At 44.3% G+C, this 20,478-nt stretch overlaps 1 protein-coding gene across 1 annotated transcript in view; it reads left to right on the forward strand.

Annotated features, from left to right (window-relative positions):
• The window catches only part of LOC147464158 (uncharacterized), a 42,855-nt gene that overhangs the window by 15,028 nt on the left and 7,349 nt on the right, over positions 1-20,478 (forward strand). Inside the window, exons 7-10 of the mRNA XM_086493109.1 lie at positions 17,335-17,413; positions 17,490-17,700; positions 17,791-17,990; positions 18,074-18,194. Coding sequence (XP_086349235.1) covers positions 17,335-17,413; positions 17,490-17,700; positions 17,791-17,990; positions 18,074-18,194 — 611 coding nt within the window. The remainder of the gene's footprint in view (positions 1-17,334; positions 17,414-17,489; positions 17,701-17,790; positions 17,991-18,073; positions 18,195-20,478) is intronic.

Consider the following 20,478-nt stretch of genomic DNA (forward strand, 5'->3'; position numbering starts at 1 on the left):
CAGTCACTTAGCGTAGATGCATATCCTCCGGTTGCACACAACATGATCATCGGAATTCCCATCAGAATCCATTAGCATCAATTAGGAGAATTTTATAGTGCATTTAGCCTATTTTTCTATTTATTGGTATTTTCACTTATTATTTTTAAGTGACTTTCCAACAAAATTAGTTAGGGCAATTTTGCTAAGTTTGTATATAAGCAAACTAGAGCTAGCACTATTTGGCAGAAGAGGCAGCAGGAGCTTCCCGCTCAACAGGCAACTTCTCAGCAGTACCCCCCCTCAACAGCAGATCCGTCGCCACCATCTCCCCTCATCTGGCGTTTTTCCCTCTTGCAGCCATCGCCCAAGACCTCCCTTCCCAGCGGTTGTTTCCCCTTCCAACAGCACCAATCACTAGCGTTTTTGAACCTCAGCATCAGCCCCAAACCCTAGCGTTTTGGGATCACAGAAACCTCAGCAGATTCAGCGTTTTATCAGCTTGAGGACCCCTCTCACATCAGCGTTTTTCAGCAGGCACTAACGCTAGGGAAAATCTGCCGTTTGGTAGCGTTTTTCCAGCCTGACCATCAGCCATTGCAGCGTTTTTCAGCAGGTGTGAATCTGCCATAAAACACAGCTAGCAGGTACAGGATCTCATCGTTTTTATCATCAGCAGAACCCCCAACAAGAACAATCATTTTCAGCCATTAAAATAGCAAGAAAAGCAGTCATTTTCAGCCTCGAAACAGCCACCGAATTCAGCCCATAGAAGATCACAGTTTTCAGCCACGAAGTCGCCGTCGTCATCACCGTCGTCGTCATCGGCATAGTACCATTGCTTCAGTCCATCGCATTCGCATTGTACACCTTTTGTGCAATCAAAGTTAGACCACTCTCGCCGACGAGAGTGGGGCCTTCGGAGGAGGGTTTTACAACCTCTCGGGTGTCGTATCTCTCTTCTCTCCTTCTCTCAGTCTCATTCACTTGCACGCACAATATCCACTCACTTTGTTCGTGATCATAGCACTCTCCATAAGACGGAAAGCTCTCTCTTTCCCTAAGAACTAAAAGGAACCTTGAGCAATAAAGATCACTAATCTTGAGAAAATACAACATTCATTCCGGTGCACCTAACACCTCATCTGCGTTTTGTTGAGTCTTTGTAATAACGTCCACCCAAGAAGTCGTCATCTCTTTATGCTGCTCTTCCCCCTCTTTGATGGCTCACACTTGCTCTTTGATCGTGTTGAGTTCTTCTATTACAGAGGGTTGCAATTCTCCTTCTTCAAGCGTGTTTCTTGATCGTGCCTCAGCGAGCTCCTTCTTGAGTGACGCAATCTCTTCGTCTTGGGCCGTCACACGATCTCGCATTGCAGTAATCTTGCTTTCTTGTGCCAAAACACGATCTTCGAGCATTTTTGTTGTCCCTAATAGGTTGCGGTTGATCTTATTAATGGTTTTGGTTATTTCTTCTTTGCACTTTTGAACTGCATCTTCTATGGGGTCGGGCTTATCATTCTGCTTCCTCATGTTTGGTCGCTGCCAAAAACGAGAGGAATTTTGCACCACACTATACGCACAAGTGCTTTGACATTATGCATACATGTTCTCCCACATTAAGCATACATTGCATACATTTTCTACAATTTCTGCAAATTATAAGAAATGCCCGCTTTTTGCAATTCCTGCGAATTCTGCAATTTCTGAGAAAAAGTTGAATTTTGAAATTTTGAATTTTAATGTCTTTTGCCTTCTGCCTTCTGTTGTACTTGCACGCGGGGGGCGGCGGCGGGGGGGGGGGGGGGGGGGGGGTGTGTTTTATGTCCCGCTCATAGGAGAGGGGATCTAGCCCAGATGTCGTCGGAATCGGCGTCCAGTGTCTGGGCGGACGTAGTGTGAACCCGGCCAGTGTTGCCGGCCATTATTATAAAAGGGAGGCCAAGGCCTCATTTGCAGTTATCGACCCCCATTGGCAGAGTGCCAGTGGTTAGCCCGCGAGGCTAGGAGTGCGCGAGGTCATCTCGAGGAGGTGAGGCCGGGTGGTATGGGACGCTCGGTCTTACAGGTGCACGCTTACGTCCTCGGACGTTGGCCCCAACACGGGGGAGCTGCCGGATGGTGGCTATGGTCGGGTGGTTCGTCCGACGCGTGTCTGTAGGTGGTCCGTGTAGCCGGGAGATCCACTCTTAGAGTTTGTTTCATGGTATTAGTGTTGGCTTGGCTACGGAAAGGACTGTGTGCACACCTACGGGCTGGTTAGAGTCGGAAAATCACTGTTTCATGGCTGTTTCATGCAAGTTTTGATGAAATAATTGTTTAACTGACTATTTTCTTCTCATGAGCATGTTTGCAGGTGAAGTTTAATGTGCTTCTCGCTGATTTTTGATAAAATTCAGCAATTTAGTAGGCGGAAGTGCTGAAAATTGCTGGATTTTTACTGCTTTTACTGATTTTGTGATGAAAATCAGGGTCTCACTTATATATTTACTGATTTTTACTGAATTCTGTACTCTGTTAACGCTTTTACTGGTTTTTTTATTAAAACCAGACCTTACAAAAAAAAGAGAGAGAAAACGTTGCTCTCTGTAAACTTAGAGAGAGAGAGAGAGAGAGAGAGAGAGAGAGAGAGAGAGAGAGAGAGAGAGAGAGAGACTTGCCTCTCTCTGTGCTTGCGCAATCTGAGTCTGCAGGGGAGAGCGGAGAGATGTGTTGACAGGAGAGAGAGGATGAGTGCTCCTCCACGCTGGCTCCGAACTGGTGCCCTTTTGCGTGTTGGGCACAAGCAGCCTCGCACGCTTTGCCTCCCTCGCTGATTTTTCTCTACGCAATCTAATCTCCTTGCGCCGAGTTTATTAACTCACCAAGGACTTTTTTTATTCAAGTGGCCAAGGACACTTGACTTATTTAAAAGAAGGGCCTGGACACTTTGAGTTTTTAAGAGAGTATGAAACCTGTTGGTTATCAAAAGTCACTTACAAAGAGTGAATTTCCCTGCAGAGAAACTCATTTTCCAGCCCTCTGCTTCTCTCTACTGCTCCTCCCTCTCACCCGCTTGCGCTCCCGCGCTCCCCCCATCACGTGCTTGCCTTTGGCCGCGTACGCCGACGCGTGACCCTCTTCAAATTTCAACTTTTCACGATCGAAAAGTGCAGAAAAGGCCCAATTTCGCGTGAAACTTCTTGTTTTTATGGATTCCTCCAGCTCGGATGTGCAGCGTGATGATAATGTTCAAATTCCATTTACGCATGCTCTCTACACATGGATTACAAGTACTTTCCAAAGCTTCGACTAGTGTGTTACCGCTCTGGAAAACACGAACGTTCAGACGAACATTCGCTTGGGCTCTCTCGGAGGGGTCGTGCGAGGGCTTAGTTCCTGGCTTACTGCTCTAGAAAATACGGCTCAGTCGACGACTGCGCGTCTTTCCGAGGGGGAAACCCATCTTCAGCAATTGCGGACGCAGATTACTGCTTTTGGGCGTTGATAGGGTGGTCCGACTGCCACGATTCCGTACAAAACTACAAATTTCTCAGGGGAAGAGAAGGAGTGTACGGAACTTGCCGTAATAACTAGGTGACATTAATATTTTGAAACATTTGCTATCACAATAAAATTACTATGTTTTTTGAAAATAACTGTAACAATGAATCATTTATATTACAATATATTCCAAAAGCATAAAAACTAATGGCTAAAAAACACTTGAAAGCATTGTAACAAATTGAAAACAAGGTGAGGAGTCATGAAGGTTTGTTGAAGTTAAGGGGAGACCAGAATTATTGAAAGTAGGTCTTAATGAACGCCTAAAATTGCATGTCATTTTTGTTGTATTTTAGTATAAAATTGTATTGTGGTGGACGTGGACCACGTATTTTGATCTCCATGGGGAGCATGATGAACGGAGGATTCGGACGATTCCTGTCTATCTGCGCAGTAAGGCGCTTACCTGGTGGCGTGATATGACTGAGAAGCCTACGACGTGGGCTTGCTTTTGTGTGAAATTCAAGAAGGATTTCGCCAAAATGGATCCTTTGAAAGCTTATGCCAAATTGCAGAGTCTTTCGATGAAAGCTCTATCTTTTGATAAGTATACGACAGCTTTCAAAGAGGCACTCACCTTCTGCAAGGTGGATTCCACGCACGATGTGCACATGTACTTGTTGGGATTACATGAAGATTACCGTTGGGCCTTAATCAAGGACAAAGCCCTGACTGACGTCGAGGATGCAGTGGCAAAGGCTAGGACGGTCCATTTGATAAATGGAGCGAATTATGAGAAGAAAAGAACTGCAGACCATCGATCCGGTGAGGGCACTTCGAGGAAGTGACCCCAATTCCAGCATAAGTCCAAATCACCGCCGAGATCTTCTCAGGAGAAGCAGAAAGCCAAAAATGCTTCAGTTGCTGATGCAGTGAAGAAGGGGGCTTGCTTCGGATGTGGCCAGACAGGTCACCAAATCAAAGACTGCCCCAAGAAGAAGAAGATACAGAAACCGCAAGGTCGTCCTTCGGTTCAGAGTCACGAGATCTGAGGTAACTCTGATGTTGTTAACTATACTTTTAGCACCAAAGTGTTTGATAAGCACGATTGTAACTAAGGCAGACTTTGTAAATAATTAATTTATTTACGAGAAAAGAATTATCTAATTAGTTGTGTGCACATCACAATAGATCTAGCAGTTTCTGGGGCCTTAGGTGCGTCCAAGTTTGGGCCAGAGCACCTCAGGGAGACCCTAGCAGAAAAATACCCTGAAGCCCTAGTGATTGGGAAATCGGGTCTTCAATGAAGGGGTAGATAGTAGCCTCAGATTACAGGCTCAGAAAATTACGCGCGCTAGTGCAAGCACAGGAATGAGATGGGGTCCTTAGACTATTAACCCTAAGGCCTGATTATTTTAGGGCCTTAGGATAAGTTAGTTAAAAGTATCTTAAATGATTTGTGCTGGACCAAATGGCCGGACAAGTGCGAACAGGTAATGCCAAAGCATTGCTGGTACGACAATGCGCTAGGGAGCAGCTAACGTTTTCATTTGTTGCATCTATGTGTGCAGTTGTGCACTTAATTGCACATTTCATTAACTAGCATAGGATTTTTAAAGTCAAAAGTTGAATGGTTTTTAAATTTTAAAGTAAGTGTGCCACTTGACACACTTTCCCATGCAATCTCTCTCTCTCTCTCTCTCTCTCTCTCTCTCTCTCTCTCTCTCTCTTCATGCTAGCGCCCCCTCTTCTGGGAGGCTATAAGAGAGCAGCCCCTCCCCCTCTTGCCAGGTTGGCAGTGCACTACCCCCCCTAAGTTGACCATCCTCTACGCAGTGAAGCTCTCCATTGAAGCTTGAGAGCAGCACCTTGTGGTGTATGTGGAGCCTCTGAGCACCCATCACCTAGAACAAGGCCTCCCATGGTTGCTTGCAGCTTTGGGAGAAGTTTCATCGTGTAAAGTAGTAGAAAACTCTCTTTCTCCCTTGTCTAGCTGCTGCATATTCTCTGTTTTCAGCCCCTAATCACTTGTATTAGGGTGAATTTCAGCAAAGTCTTATTAGAATCTCATTCCCCACTACCTACTCTACACATACACCAAGTTTGGAGCATTTCCATCGCGAAAAGGACCTCTATTTTGGCATTGGAACGCGCTCAGGTAACAATTTCTAGTTATGTGCAGAAAATTACAGCAAGCGTGTGTGTGTGTGTGTGTGTTTTGCATGTTTCTGTGGTTGGTTAATTGCAGGAATGATTACGTCCAAAGGGGCACAGTTAGCGGAAGATAGACCCTCATTCGTGAGAGCTTCCGATGAGTTTTGTGGAAGGTAGACTCTCCCCTACGAGAGCTTCTCAAAATCTCGCAGAAGAGGATAGATCCTCTCAGTAGTCAGAGAGCAGTTCTTCTACTCTCTCAGTCAGAAGCAGAAAAAGACCAAGAAAGAATAGAGGACGGGCTTTCGTCCCGTTCCTGTGCTTGTAAAGATTCTCCCTTAGTAATAAAGATATTCTCTTTATGGGGGGGGGGCCAGCCCATCTTCTGGTCCCCAATGAAGTGTCAAGCTTTCTCTCTCTCTCTCTCTCTCTCTCTCTCTCTCTCTCTCTCTAATTCTCTTGAGTATTTGAAGTGCAATTAAACGTCAGTTTACGCTTCCGTATTTTTGTGACAGTGGTATCAGAGCAAGGTCATCTCTCTCTTCCCTAAGGGATTGACGACTCTTGGCAGACTGCAGAAATGGGAGGACGCGAGATAGAGTTCTCTCTCCTTCAACAACTAGTGGAAGAGTTGCAAAAAGCTCTCTCCCATCCAGAAGTCCAAAAGATTCTCCATACTTTTGAGAAAGGGAAGGAGAAAATGCCGATGGGGTCGGGAGAAATCCCGCAGAACCCAAAGGCGCCAGAACCAAGGAAAGATCCTTTGATTGGAACCTCCCGCATGCACGAGAGGCACAGGAAACCTCCAGAATGTCATGTGCGGTTTAACCCAAAGGTTCAAGAGCAGGATCCCCTTGATTTCCCTCAATTCTCTTTCATGAAGGATCTGGATGACATCGTTGCTTCGGAAGACATGTTTCTTGACGATCCTTCGCAGCAAGAAGTGCATTCAAGGGAAAAGACTCCTGTCCATAAGGAGTCTAAGCATAGAAAGAAGGAGCACCATAAGAGGAAGCACCACAAGCAGAAAACATTCAAGTCGGGAGACAAAGATGTGAAATTCAACACCTACAATGGACGGCGTGATAATGACAAAGCTTTGGCTTTCATCCGCCAATTCGAAGTTGCATTTGCTGAAGGGAATTTTAAAGAAAGATCCAAGCTTCGCCATGTTAGTATGTACCTGAAAGGCACCGCCAGCAGTTGGTGGTTAACCTTTATCCTGGAAGATCGCAAACCCCAAGATTGGACCGCTTTCAAGGAGTTCTACGCACAGTTCCTTCCTCCAGACTATGAGGAAGAGGTAAAGAAAGAATGGGATCGACTTTCACAGTCGGAGAACGAAACTGTTCCACGCTATGTCGATAGGTTTTGGGACGTTCTCTTGAAAGTCACTCCATTCAAGAAGATTGAAGACTCGGAGAAGATGCGCAAGTTTGAAGCAGGTTTGCATGAAGCCTTGCAAAAGGCTATGAAGCTTTACCCTCGAGGTAACTTGCAGATACTTTGGAATCAGCCCGCATAGCTAATGGAATTCATGACAAGGGTACTCCCAGGAAGATGGAGCAAAGCACTTACCATGCCAAGCAGAAGGCTCTCCATGAGCAGCCTACCTCTACTTCTTCTTCGCAAAAGAAGAAAAGAACCGCCTCCGAAGCAAAAGCAAAGCCAAATCAGCCAAAGAAAGGGAGATATCTCTCTCCTGCTGAGTTGCGAACCTACATTAGTGAAGGAAGATGCTTCAAGTGCGGACAAGTTGGTCATATGAAGGGTGACTGTCCTACCAAACCTCCACAACCACCCTCTTCCAATGCATACCCAGATGTACAAGGAAATACAACCAAGGATGGAAATGAAAGAGCTCTTCTTAAAGCATGGGGTAGCATCAACAACCAACGGGCTCTCATTTTGTTTGACCCTGGTAGTACAGACAACTTCATCTCTACCAAGCTAGCTGACGACCTGAACTTGCAGCCCAATCGTTTTGGAGTTTCTATTCAAGCACAATTTGCTTTCAAAGGGCAGAACTCAAACTCTACTCCAATCATAGGGAAGCTGAATCTAAAGGTCGACGACTACAAAGATCAAGAGTCTTTCTTACTAGCTTCACTTGAAGGATGCGATGTTATCTTGGGAATGCCTTGGTACTACAAGATGCATCCCATTCCTGACTATGTTCAGAAAACCTTATCCTTTGCTCATAAAAGAAAGGAGTATCTTGTACTTGCAGATGCAGGTGATTGGCGTATTCCTATCGCCAATCACATTGCTATCAAGAAAGAAATGAAAAAGTGTGTTTCAGCGTACTTGATTTTTGCAAGAGAGAGAGATGTGTCTGTTTCACAACTTTCTTCTTCTTTAGAGCAAAAAAGACTTAAGTTATTAGAAAGTTATAAAGATTGTTTTGCAGATGAACTTCCAAATGAACTCCCACCTTCGCGACTTGAGGATCATACAATTGATTTGATCCCAGGAAATTCTCCTCCAAATCAGCCCCCTTATCGAGTTAGTCTAATGCAGCAAGAGGAAATTCTCAAGCAGGTTAACAAACTTTTGGAGAAGGGCTTAATAAGGCCTAGTACTTCTCCATATTGTTCACCTGTCTTGCTAGTACAAAAAAAGGATGGCACATTCCGCTTGTGCATAGACTATAGATCTCTAAACAAGATCACAATCAAGAACCGATTTCCAATCCCTCGGATTGACGACATTCTTGACAAGTTACAAGGAGCAAGTATTTTTAGTCGTATAGACTTGAAGAGCGGTTATCATCAAATCCACATCGCTCCTTAGGATGTGCATAAGACTTCATTTCGAACAACCTTCGGGTTGTATGAATTCTTAGTGATGCCTTTTGGACTCACTAATGCACCAGCCACATTCAACAGAATGATGGATAGAATCTTCCACTTATATAGAAGCTTCACAGGCGTTTTCTTTGATGACGTCTTAATCTTCTCAGAGACGGAAGACGAACACTATAAGCATCTCGCCTTAGTGTTTGAAGAATTACGCAAACACAAATTATTTGTGAATGCTAAGAAGAGTGAGTTCTTTCTAAAAGAAATCCACTATTTGGGGCATATAGTATCTCACAATCAGGTGAGAATGGACCCTGATAAGATTCAAGCAGTTGTAGAATGGCCTACGCCAACTACAGTACATGATGTACGAAGTTTCCTTGGCCTCTGTTCCTATTATCGGCGTTTCATTCGAGCTTTTGCCTCTATAGCAGGTCCCCTCCATGACCTGACAAAGAAGCGGATTCCATTCCATTGGGGGACTGGACAAAAAAAAGCTTTCGAAAAGCTTATGTATCTACTTAGTCACGGACTTGTTCTCACCGTCCGTGATCTTCGCAAACCTTTCGAGGTATACTGCGATGCATCTGAAGATTGTGTAGGAGTAGTTTTGAACCAAGAGGGCCACGCAATAGCCTATGAAAGTCGGTGCCTTAAAGATGCAGAGTTGCATGTTTCCATATACGAGAAAGAGTTAATGGCAGTAATTCATGCTCTTTCCATTTGGAAACACTATCTGTTAGGAGCTGATTTTATTATCAAGACAGATCATCAAAGTCTTCGCTACTTTCTCACACAGAGAAAGTTATCAGAAAAGCAGATGAGATGGGCCAACTTTCTTTCAATGTTCCATTTTCAGATTTTACATACTTCTAGAACGAAGAATGCAGTTGCAGATGCTCTCTCCAAGCGTCCAAAGATCAATGCACTAACAACAATTTATCATGAGGAACTAGAATCTCTCAGCGAGATGTATCCTCAAGATCCAGACTTCGCCACAATTTGGGAAGATCTTCAAGCTGGTCACTCAAGGCCACCTTATTCCATTAGGGATAATACGCTCTATCGTCAACAAGCAATATGCATAGCTCAGTCCTTACGACAGAAGGTGATGGATGAAGCACATAATTCTCCTTATGCCGGGCATCGGGGAATTGCTTCCACCACTAGTGCCCTCGAAAGGTATTTCTTTTGGCCAACACTCTGTGCGGACATTGAAAAATATGTACGTGAGTGTTTAGTCTGCCAAAAAGTAAAATATGACAGACATAAAGTTTATGGCAAGCTTCAGCCGCTCCCTGTGCCTAACACGCCATGGGAAAGTATTGCCATGGATTTTATCACGGATTTTCCTAAATCCAAGAATGGAAATGATGCAATCTAGACTGTAGTAGACAGATTCAGTAAGCAAGCACATTTTCTTCCAGTAAAGAAGACGATCAAAGCTGATCACATGGCTAGAATGTTTCTAGCTCAGATTTTTAAACACCATGGATTGCCAAAGACTATTGTCAGCGATAGAGATCCCCGCATGACTAGTCTCTTTTGGCAGGCATTGTTCGAAAACTTGGGAACTAAGCTTGATTTTTCATCAGCTTATCATCCTCAAACAGATGGTCAAAGCGAAATCGCTAATGCCACTGTTTTAGATCTCCTGAAGTGCTATGTTTCGGAACGACAATCCGAATGGGAACAATACTTGCCAATAGTTGAGTTTGCGTATAGTAATACCATACATTCCTCAACTGGTAAAGCTCCCTTCGAAATTATTTATGGGAAGCCACTCTTACTTCCTATTATGGTTACCAAAGAAAACATCTTCGCCGCAGATGAATTTGTGCGCAATATTGATATTGCCCATCAATAAGTAAAGCAAGCGATTCTTCGTACTCAAGAGCAACAGAAGAGAAAAGCAGACATGCATAGAAGGAATCTCAATCTTGAAAAAGGACAATATGTCCTGCTTCGGTTTGAGAAAGCTAGATTAAAAAAGCGGGTCGGCAAAGGGAATGTTGTCAAACTTTCCCATAGATTTTACGGCCCTTTCAAAATTACAGATAAAGTCAATGACGTGACTTTCAGATTGGATTTGCCTTCTAACTGGCGCATCCATAATGCTTTTCATGTCAGTCTCCTCCGACCATATGTTGGACCTCCTCCAGTGGCGCCAGTACACGAAGATCCTCAAGAAGTCTAAGAGATTGAGGAAATCTTTCAATCTGAACAGATAATACACCACTCGGAGAGACAACTCAAGTCGGGAAGTCTACATCGAAAGTATTTAGTCAAGTTCAAGAATTACACTCCTTTAGATGCAAAGTGGATGATTGAGTCCGATCTTAAGGACTACCCAGATATCTTGCACCATAGTAACAGGGAATGGCAGTTTTCATGACTCCATGCCCCGTTCCGCGTTCCCATTTCCCGTTCCGAACCCCGTTTCGTGTTACGAACGTGAGTGCTCTAAACAGGGAATGGAAAATTCATGGACGTTCCCGTTCCCCGTTCCGCGTTCTGACTGCCGTTCCTGGTAACTATGTCTTGCACAATTATGTTGACGCTCTACAGTTGAGGTCAACTGTTTAGAACCAAGAGGGATGTAACTAAGTCAGACTTTGTAAATAATTAATTTATTTACGAGAAAAGAATTATCTAATTAGTTGTGTGCACATCAGAATAGATCTAGCACTTTCTGGGGCCTTAGGTGCGTCCAAGCTTGGGCCAGAGCACCTCAGGGAGACCCTAGCAGAAAAATACCCTGAAGCCCTAGTGATTGGGAAATCGGGTCTTCAATGAAGGGCTAGATAGTAGCCTCATATTACACGCTCAGAAAATTACGCGCGCTAGTGCAAGCACAGGAATGAGATGGGGTCCTTAGACTATTAACCGAAGTTACCCGGAACGCGGAACGGGAACGGCGACGGGGACCCTCGCGGAACGGGGGAACGGCCAGGGGTTCAGAACGGGAACGGCGCGGAACGGGAGGCATGAAAAACACCCAAATAATGCTTGAGAAGGGAATGGGTGTGAGGGGGTGCATTTTAATTTTTGAGTCCTTGCACACTAAAAATACACCTAATGTTCACTGCAAATTTGCAAAAAACTGTCTATTTCTTTCCATTTTTGAGAGTTGGCCGTTCCGGTATCAGGTGGTCACCCGGAACGGCAAAACATTCCGGGGCGTTCCAGCTTGCATAGGGGGAGGGAACGGCGTTCCGGCCTTCTAGGGCCTACGGAACGCGTTCCCCGGTAACTATGCTATTAACCCTAAGGCCTGATTATTTTACGGCCTTAGGATAAGTTAGTTAAAAGTATCTTAAATGATTTGCGTTGGACCAAATGGCCGAACAAGTGCGAACAGGTAATGCCAGAGCATTGCTGGTACGGCAATGCGCTAGGGAGCAGCTAACATTTTCATTTGTTGCATCTATGTGTGCAGTTGTGTACTTAATTGCGCATTTCATTAACTAGCATAGGATTTTTAAAGTCAAAAGTTGAATGGTTTTTAAATTTTAAAGTAAGTGTGTCATTCCCATGCAATCTCTCTCTCTCTCTCTCTCACTCCTTCTCTTCATGCTAGCGCCCCCTCTTCTGGGAGGCTATAAGAGAGCAGCCCCTCCCCCTCTTGCCAGGTTGGCAGTGCACTACCCTCCCCCAAGTTGACCATCCTCTACGCAGTGAAGCTCTCCATTGAAACTTGAGAGCAGCACCTTGTGGTGTATATGGAGCCTCTGAGCACCCATCACCTAGAACAAGGCCTCTCATGGTTGCTTGCAGCTTTGGGAGAAGTTTCATCGTGTAAAGTAGTAGAAAACTCTCTTTCTCCCTTGTCTAGCTGCTGCAGATTCCCTGTTTTCAGCCCCTAATCACTTGTATTAGGGTGAATTTCAGCAAAGTCTTATTAGAATCTCATTCCCCACTACCTACTCTGCACATACACCAAGTTTGGAGCATTTCCATCGCGAAAAGGACCTCCATTTTGGCATTGGAACGCGCTCAGGTAACAATTTCTGGTTATGCACAGAAAATTACAGCAACCGTGTGTGTGTGTGTGTGTGTGTGTTTTGCATGTTTCTGTGGTTGGTTAATTGCAGGAATGATTACGTCCAAAGGGGCACAGTTAGCGGAAGATAGACCCTCATTCGTGAGAGCTTCCGATGAGTTTTGTGGAAGGTAGACTCTCCCCTACGAGAGCTTCTCAAAATCTCGCAGAAGAGGATAGATCCTCTCAGTAGTCAGAGAGCAGTTCTTCTACTCTCTCAGTCAGAAGCAGAAAAAGACCAAGAAAGAATAGAGGACGGGCTTTCGTCCCGTTCCTGTGCTTGTAAAGATTCTCCCTTAGTAATAAAGATATTCTCTTTATGGGGGGGGACCAGCCCATCTTCTGGTCCCCAATGAAGTGTCAAGCTCTCTCTCTCTCTCTCTCTCTCTCTTATTCTCTTGAGTATTTGAAGTGCAATTAAACGTCAATTTACGCTTCCGTATTTTTGTGACAACGATCTTCTCCGTTTCCCGGGAAGATCAATGGTCACGACGTGACTGTACTCCTTGATAATGGAAGCTCACACAATTTTGTGGATGCAAAATTGGTGCAGAAACTGAGCCTGCGGACGCGGGACAGTGACATGAGTATTGCGTGAAGATGGCTTGTGGCGAGGATACGGATGCATGGAATCGGATGGTTCCAGATTTGTCGCTCGAGCTGGCTGATTACAAAGAGAACCTGGATTTCCACACCATGCGCCTAGATAGAGGAGATGTTATTTTAGGAATTCCATCGTTTTATGATAAACAAGACTCATTGTATATAGACTATGTACATCACTCTCTTGTTTTTGTTAAACAGGACATGCACCATGTATCTGTTTCACTTTGTAATCAGAAGTCTGTAAATAATGGTTTTGCAATACCAGTTGTTACTGCTTTGAAAATGTATAAAGATACAAAGTCTTTTGATGTTGACTTTTATCAATGTGTACCATCTGCTTGGTTTGATTCATTAGTGCTTGGTACTTCTGTCACTGAATTTCGTAAAAATGTTTCATGTTCTTCTGTTGAACTTGGGGATTCCGACGAATCCAACCTTATCCGAGAAATCATGACTGATTTTAAGGATGTTTTTCCCAATGATCTACCTCCTGGCTTGCCGCCTTCGAGAGGAGTAGATCATGGCATTGAGTTGGTGGCTGGTAGTTAGCCCTTCTCAAAGCAACCCTATCGGTTTAGTAAAACCGAGGAGGATGAGATTCAGCGGCAGCTGAAAGATTATCTCGACAGTGGTTTTGTTCGGCCAAGTAAATCCCCGTGGGGAGCGCCAGTGTTACTTTCTCGAAAGAAGGATAACACTATGCGCTTCTGCGTGGATTACAAAGGGTTGAATAAGGTCATTGTTAAGAAGAAGTATCCACTTCTGTGCATGGACGATCTGATAGATCGGCTTCATGGCGCGTTGTATTTTACGAAGAGAGACATGTGATCAGGCTATCACCAAATACGCATCAAACTGGAAGACGTTCCCAAGACAGGCTTCCATACGCGTTATGGTCACTACGAGTTTTTGGTCTTGCCTTTTGGTTTGACCAATGCTCTAGCTACGTTTCAGCATATGATGAACGATCTGCTGAGACCATTTTTAGGCAGCTTCGTTGTTGTATTTCTCGATGATATCTTGATCTATAGCCGAAGTTTGTCTGAGCACCTAGTGCATATACGCGCTGTTCTCGAAGTACTGAGAATTGAGAAGCTTTATGCTAAGGCTTCCAAGTGTGAATTCTTCAAGAAAGAGCTTCTGTACTTGGGTCACATCATTACTCGCGATGGAATTCGCATTGACCCTGAAAAGTCTGATAAAGTGCGAAATTGGTCCATTTTGAAGAATGTACACCAAGTAAAGTACTTTTTAGGCTTTACTGGATTCTTTCGCAAGTTTATCAAGGATTACTCTAAAGTTGCTGCTCCGCTTACGCAACTTTTAAAAGGAGGGGGGAAAGGACCGAAGACTTCGGGTCCTCATCGTAAAGGTAACCCCCCTGTTGTCTGGAATGAGCGCCTCGACGAGAGCTTTCGGACACTAAAGCACTTGGTGACTACTGCGCCAATATTGCACATTGTGGATCCTAGCAAACCGTTTGTGGTTGAAACGGATGCTAGTGATTATGCCATTGGTGCGGCATTATACCAGGATGGACGTCCTGTCGCGTTTGAAAGTAAGAAACTTTCTGATGCTGAGATGCGTTATCCAACGTATGAGAAGGAGCTTTACGCCGTGGTTCACGCCTTGAGGAAATGGCGACACTACTTGTATGGCTCTACATTTGTTGCATGGACACAGATCATCATTCCTTGCCACTATGTCTGTGATTAGGGTGATCTCAGGGGCCGGAAGGCTAGATGGGTTGAGCTTATGCAAGAGTTTGACTTTGAGATCCGTTATAGAAAAGGATTTAGCAATCGAGTTGCCGATGCACTCAGCAGGATTCCTGAGGTTAATGCATTGTCTATGGCTGAAATCTCGACGGACTTCTATCTCTCTCTCCGAGGGCTATGTCGTTCCGATGGCCATTTTAGCAAGATATGGAACGAGGTCGAAGCGGGGCATGACTCGCGTACAGGCTTGGGTGATCCGGAGACCCAAGTGAGTCGTGCCAGAGAGACGAGACAACGACAATATTCCATTAAAGGTCGACTATTGTTCAGAAATGGTAAAGTCTGCGTGACGGAAATCGATGAGGTTCGACAAAGGATTTTGTGCGAATGCCACGATGTTCCTAGCACTAGGCACCCAGGCATCCAAAGAACTTTGGCTTTGATCAAGCGATATTTCTATTGGCCAAGAATGCGCTCTTACATAGAGGGCTAAGTGAAAAAGTGCGCTCAATGTCAGGTCAATAAGGCAGAGCACCTTAGGAAAGCTGGCCTGCTACATCCATTGGAAATCCCAGATGCCAAGTGGCAGAGTATTTCCATGGACTTCATCGTTGGTTTGCCAAATACTAGTCGGGGCTATGACGCTATTTGGGTTGTGGTCGATAGACTCACAAAAATGGCGAAGTTTATACCAACGAAGTTGACAGTAAAAAGCCATGAGTTGGCGGTTTTATTTGTCGATCAGCTTTATAAGCTGTATGGTCTGCCAGAGGATATCCTTAGTGATCGATACTAAGTTCACTGGCCGATTTTGGCGAGATGTGTTTGCTCATCTTCATACAAAGTTGAGTATGTCGTCTTCTGACCATCCTGAGTCCGACAGACAAACTGAGAGGACGAATCAGACATCAGAGGACATGTTGAGAGCCTATGTCTCTCATAGGCAGTCTGATTGGGAAAGGTATCTTCCACAGTTAGAGTTTGCCTATAATAGTAGCAAGCATTCTGCTATTGGATTTAGCCCGTTCATGCTGACGTATGGATTTGAGCCTAAATCCCCAATTGCTATTGGCTTAGTTCAGAAAGTCAAGGAACGCCAAGATCGTGATTTCCTGTATGACATGCAAGAAATGATCGAATTGGCTAAAGATAGTATAAGAACGGCTCGTGATCGAGTCACTACTTATGCTAATCAAAAGAGGTCTCCAAGGACTCTAGATGTGGGACAATGGGTCTATCTGAAGATACCCAAGGAATCCAAGACTATGCGAACAGGAAAGCATTATAAGCTTTCAGCTAGATATTGTGGTCCGTTCTTGATCACAAAGAAAATCGGCCAAGTTGCCTATAAACTGGCTCTTCCTTCGGATGTTAGTGTACATCCAGTGTTTCATGTCAACCGCCTTAAAGTAAAATTAGGCGAAGCCGACGTTGTTGTGCCTATCGAGGAAAATGTATGGCAAATTATGCAAACTGAGTATATTCCTCGAGAACCAGAGGCAGTTTTAGATCATCGTACCCGTCATTCACGCCGAAAGGCTTATGACGAGTACTTAATTAAATGGAAGGGTCAATCTGAAAAATTTGCTACTTGGGAACCAGTTAGAGCTTTAAAAGCTGAGTATCCCCACTTCATCCCCACTTCATTGATGAGGACATCAATGGTTCTTAAGGGGGGAAGTATGTTATGTCCCGCTCATAGGAGAGGGGATCTAGCCCAGACGCCGTCGGAATGGGCGTCCAGTGTCTGGGCGAACGTAGTGTGAACCGGCCAGTGTGACCGGCCATTATTATAAAAGGGAGGCCAAGGCCTCATTTGTAGTTATCGACCCCCACTGGCAGAGTACCAGTGGTTAGCCCACGAGGCTAGGAGTGCGCGAGGTCACCTCGAGGAGGTGAGACCGGGTGGTATGGGACGCTCGGTCTTACAGGTGCACGCCTACGTCCTCGGACGCTGACCCCAGCACGGGGGAGCTGCCGGATGGTGGCTATGGTCGGGTGGTTCGTCCGACGCGTGTCTGTAGGCGGTCCGTGTAGCCGGGAGATCCACTCTCAGAGTTCATTTCGGGGGGGGGGGGGGGGGAAGCTGCATATATATATATATATATATATATATATGTAGAGAGAGAGAGAGAGAGAGAGAGAGAGAGAGAGAGAGAGAGAGAGAGAGAGAGAGAGAGAGAGAGAGAGAGAGAGAGAGAGAGAGAGAGAGAGAGAGAGAGAGAGAGAGAACTCCATCGTGCAAGGAGTGTGAGCCTTGCTAGTTGTGTGATTCTTTTTAACCAGCCCTGGATAAAATCAATGGAATTTTATTGGTATGGTTTCTTTGTATTGATGGTGGAACAACTGTTCTTGCAAAATATTGGTAACTGGTTTATTCATTTGTTAATTTTTGCTGAAATGTCCGTTACGTTTTATTCACCATCAAGGAAAGTATACTTTTCAATGAAGGTTCGTGTTCTGCTTTTTCCTTTCTTGTGTGTCTTTGAATACGTAAGCATTTTTGTAAGATCTCAAGGCCATTCACAAAAGTGGATTGTGCTTTGAGCAGGACAGATGCCATGCACCTTGGAGATACACTTTCATCAACTGAAACTGAAGAATCTTGTACTACTTACAACATGCTTAAGGTGTGCGTATTTTGGAGAATGGTTTTCTTTCAGTGGAATTTCCAGACGTTCTTCAACGTAAACTATTTCCATACAGATTTCGCGGCAGTTGTTCAGATGGACCAGGCAGATGAAATATGCAGATTATTACGAACGTGCATTGACAAACGGTGTTCTAAGTATTCAAAGAGGTCAGGACGCTGGTGTCATGATCTACATGCTTCCTATGGGAAAGGGAAAATCAAAGGCAATCAGCTATCATGGATGGGGGACAAAGTTTGAATCGTTTTGGTGCTGTTATGGAACAGGTTCAGATAAGAGCTCTGTACTTGCATTCGTAAACTCTGCAGGAAACTAACTTTAAAGAAAAGAATCTTTGAAGTCTCTTTGTTTGCCAGGTATAGAGTCATTCTCGAAGCTGGGAGATTCTATCTATTTTGAGGAGACTGGAGCAGCAACCCCTTCCCTATACATTATACAGTTCGTTTCAAGTTCTTTTATGTGGCAATCAGTTGGCTATATATTGAAGCAACGTGTTGGAGACCTATCATCCAGCAATACCACCTTACATGCATCTTTTGAGTTTCTGGAAATGAATGTGTGTGGAAAACTTGCTCCCACATGCTCTGCAACTTTTGTCAATTGTGTGTTCTCTTTGAGTTTAATGATGTTTTGCAACAGGATTTTGGCACAGCTGAGGGCAGATTGGCAACACTCCATATCCGGATACCGTTTTGGATGGAGTCTTTTAGCAGTACTACATTCTTAAACAATGAGACTCTAAATGTAACTCTCACTTCAGGTATGACGAATCTATTTTCTCCCATCTTTCCATTATCGTTTTTGGTTAAATGTTTTGGCTTTGCATGTGTTATGTTTTCAATGTTAATTAATTGGCTAAAGAAACAAAATACTCCAAGTGCAAAGGCCACCTTAAGCAGAGGGCCTTGTACGGCACAATTGTTTAACTTTTAGGTTCTTTAAAAGCTTAAAATATAGACTTCATACAGACTTAAGCATTTAAGGTGCTGTAGGCTTTGTTTTGGATGAGTCAGTTTTGCTATCTACCTTATACTAGGGGGCATATGTAACAGACTTGGACACTCCAAGTCAAGAATCAATCACGACAGCACCAAATAACCACTTCAAACAATTCACAGATCACAATAGATTTGCACTGGCCTGGCGGAGTTCCGTGCCTAGAGATATTGGCCCCAAAGACTGGCGCCCCTTTCGGTATTTCTTTTTATATTAATCAGATCAAAGTACAAGAGAGTGGCTAGGGTTTCACTCTCAGACTCTGTGTCCAGATGCTCTGAGAAGTGAGGCTCTCACCACTAATTTAAAGGTTACAAGGGATGCCCAAAAGCAGAGCCCCAAAAGCTTCAAATCAAAAAGCATAAGAGCTCAAAAGCTCTTCTCTCTCAAGTTCTCCTTTTTTTTTTGTTAAAAAAAAGCACTCTTCAAAAGCGAAATTCGCATCGCTCATCATTTATTATTATTATTAATTTTTTCCAGTCTCCGCGATTTCCGGAAATTAGGGTTTGCAGGAATTTTAGGGTTTCTGGCAGAAATTAGGGTTTTTGCTATCTGCCACATCATCACTTTGTGACATACCCCCCTCTTGAAAGCATTGTAATCGACCGCGATTATGCCTGCAAAACCGACAAAAGCCATAAACCGTCTTAGCAGACACTGACTGTTAGTACCTACGTACTAGGAACACACATCTAGCACATGTACAAAATCGACAGTCACATCACACGACATCACAGGACATCACCAGACATCACATGACATTCAACATTCATTCGGATCTTAGACCATGATTTATCAGAAATGTAGCTAGCAATCACATCTAGGTCCAATCGGGACCTCAACGATGTCCGATTGACTAACCCCTATTGCAACCATGTCTATTCGAGATCAATCAGACCAAAATGCTGCAGTCATTTCGGCTATCAGTTCCTGCACTCACAAGAAGTCAAGAACAAATCAGTATCATTATCAGGAATTCCATTTCATAAAGTCATCCAGCAGAATACTGTCAGCTCTGAGTATCCCTGAAGCTCAAAGAGACATCAGTGACTTTAGTATCAAAACCAAGGCATCTGTTGACAGTGGAGTGACTCCCCTCTTGTGCATCCCACTGCACCAGATCTCCGGCCAAGCTGAATTCTGGGTTTCATTTGGAGTAGACTATGCTAAACCAAAAGCATCGAGGTAAAGTTTCACAATCTGAGGAGTATCTGCTAGGTCCTCCTCCTCCATCCACTTCGCATCAAGTGCAGGATAATTCTTGAACTTAACCAAGAACCGCCTTCGAACTTTACCCTTATTCTTCGTATCCTTATGTGCCAAAATCTATTCAAGAATAAGGATCTCCTCGTTTTCTTCCACTTCGGGTTGCTCATCAGGCTCCCCATCATCAAGCACATCACCTTTAAAAGGTTTCAAGAGACTCACATGAAATGCATTGTGAATCCTCCAAGTATTTGGCAGTTTCAGTCGGAAGGAGACCTTATTTATCTTTTTAGTAATCTGGAAAGGACCGTAGTATCGCATACTAAGCTTTGGAAAAAGCCTCTCCTTTCCCTTTTTCTTTCGTAGGTGTGCCTTCTCAAAACGTAAGAGCACCCAATCATCCTCCTTCAATTTCATGTTGCGACGATGGCGATCCGTTGCCTTTTTCTGTCGTTCTTGAGACTTCTGCAAAGTCTCGCGAACCTTGGCAAAAGCCGTATCCAGATCTCGCGTATATTCATCCGCTTCAAAGATCTTATCTTTCGTGCTCAGGAAGGGTGGAACCTTCGCAGCACCTTAAACAATCTCAAATGGCGCCTTCCCCGTCGAAGAGTGTATCGTGTTATTGTAGGCAAATTCCACCAAAGGTAAATATCTTTCCCATTGAGTCTTCTGATCCGAGATACAAGACTTCAATAAATCTAAAATCACTGAATTGGCAATCTCAGATTGCCCGTCAGTCTGCAAGTGGAACGATGACGAGAACTGCAACCGCGTGCCAATGTTCTCCCAAATTGCCTTCCAAAACAAACTCATAAATCTGGGGTCTCTGTCGGAGACAA

Source organism: Adiantum capillus-veneris, chromosome 2 (assembly GCF_014529385.1).
Source record: "Adiantum capillus-veneris isolate H3 chromosome 2, ASM1452938v2, whole genome shotgun sequence".
In the NCBI taxonomy this organism is placed as follows: domain Eukaryota; kingdom Viridiplantae; phylum Streptophyta; class Polypodiopsida; order Polypodiales; family Pteridaceae; genus Adiantum; species Adiantum capillus-veneris.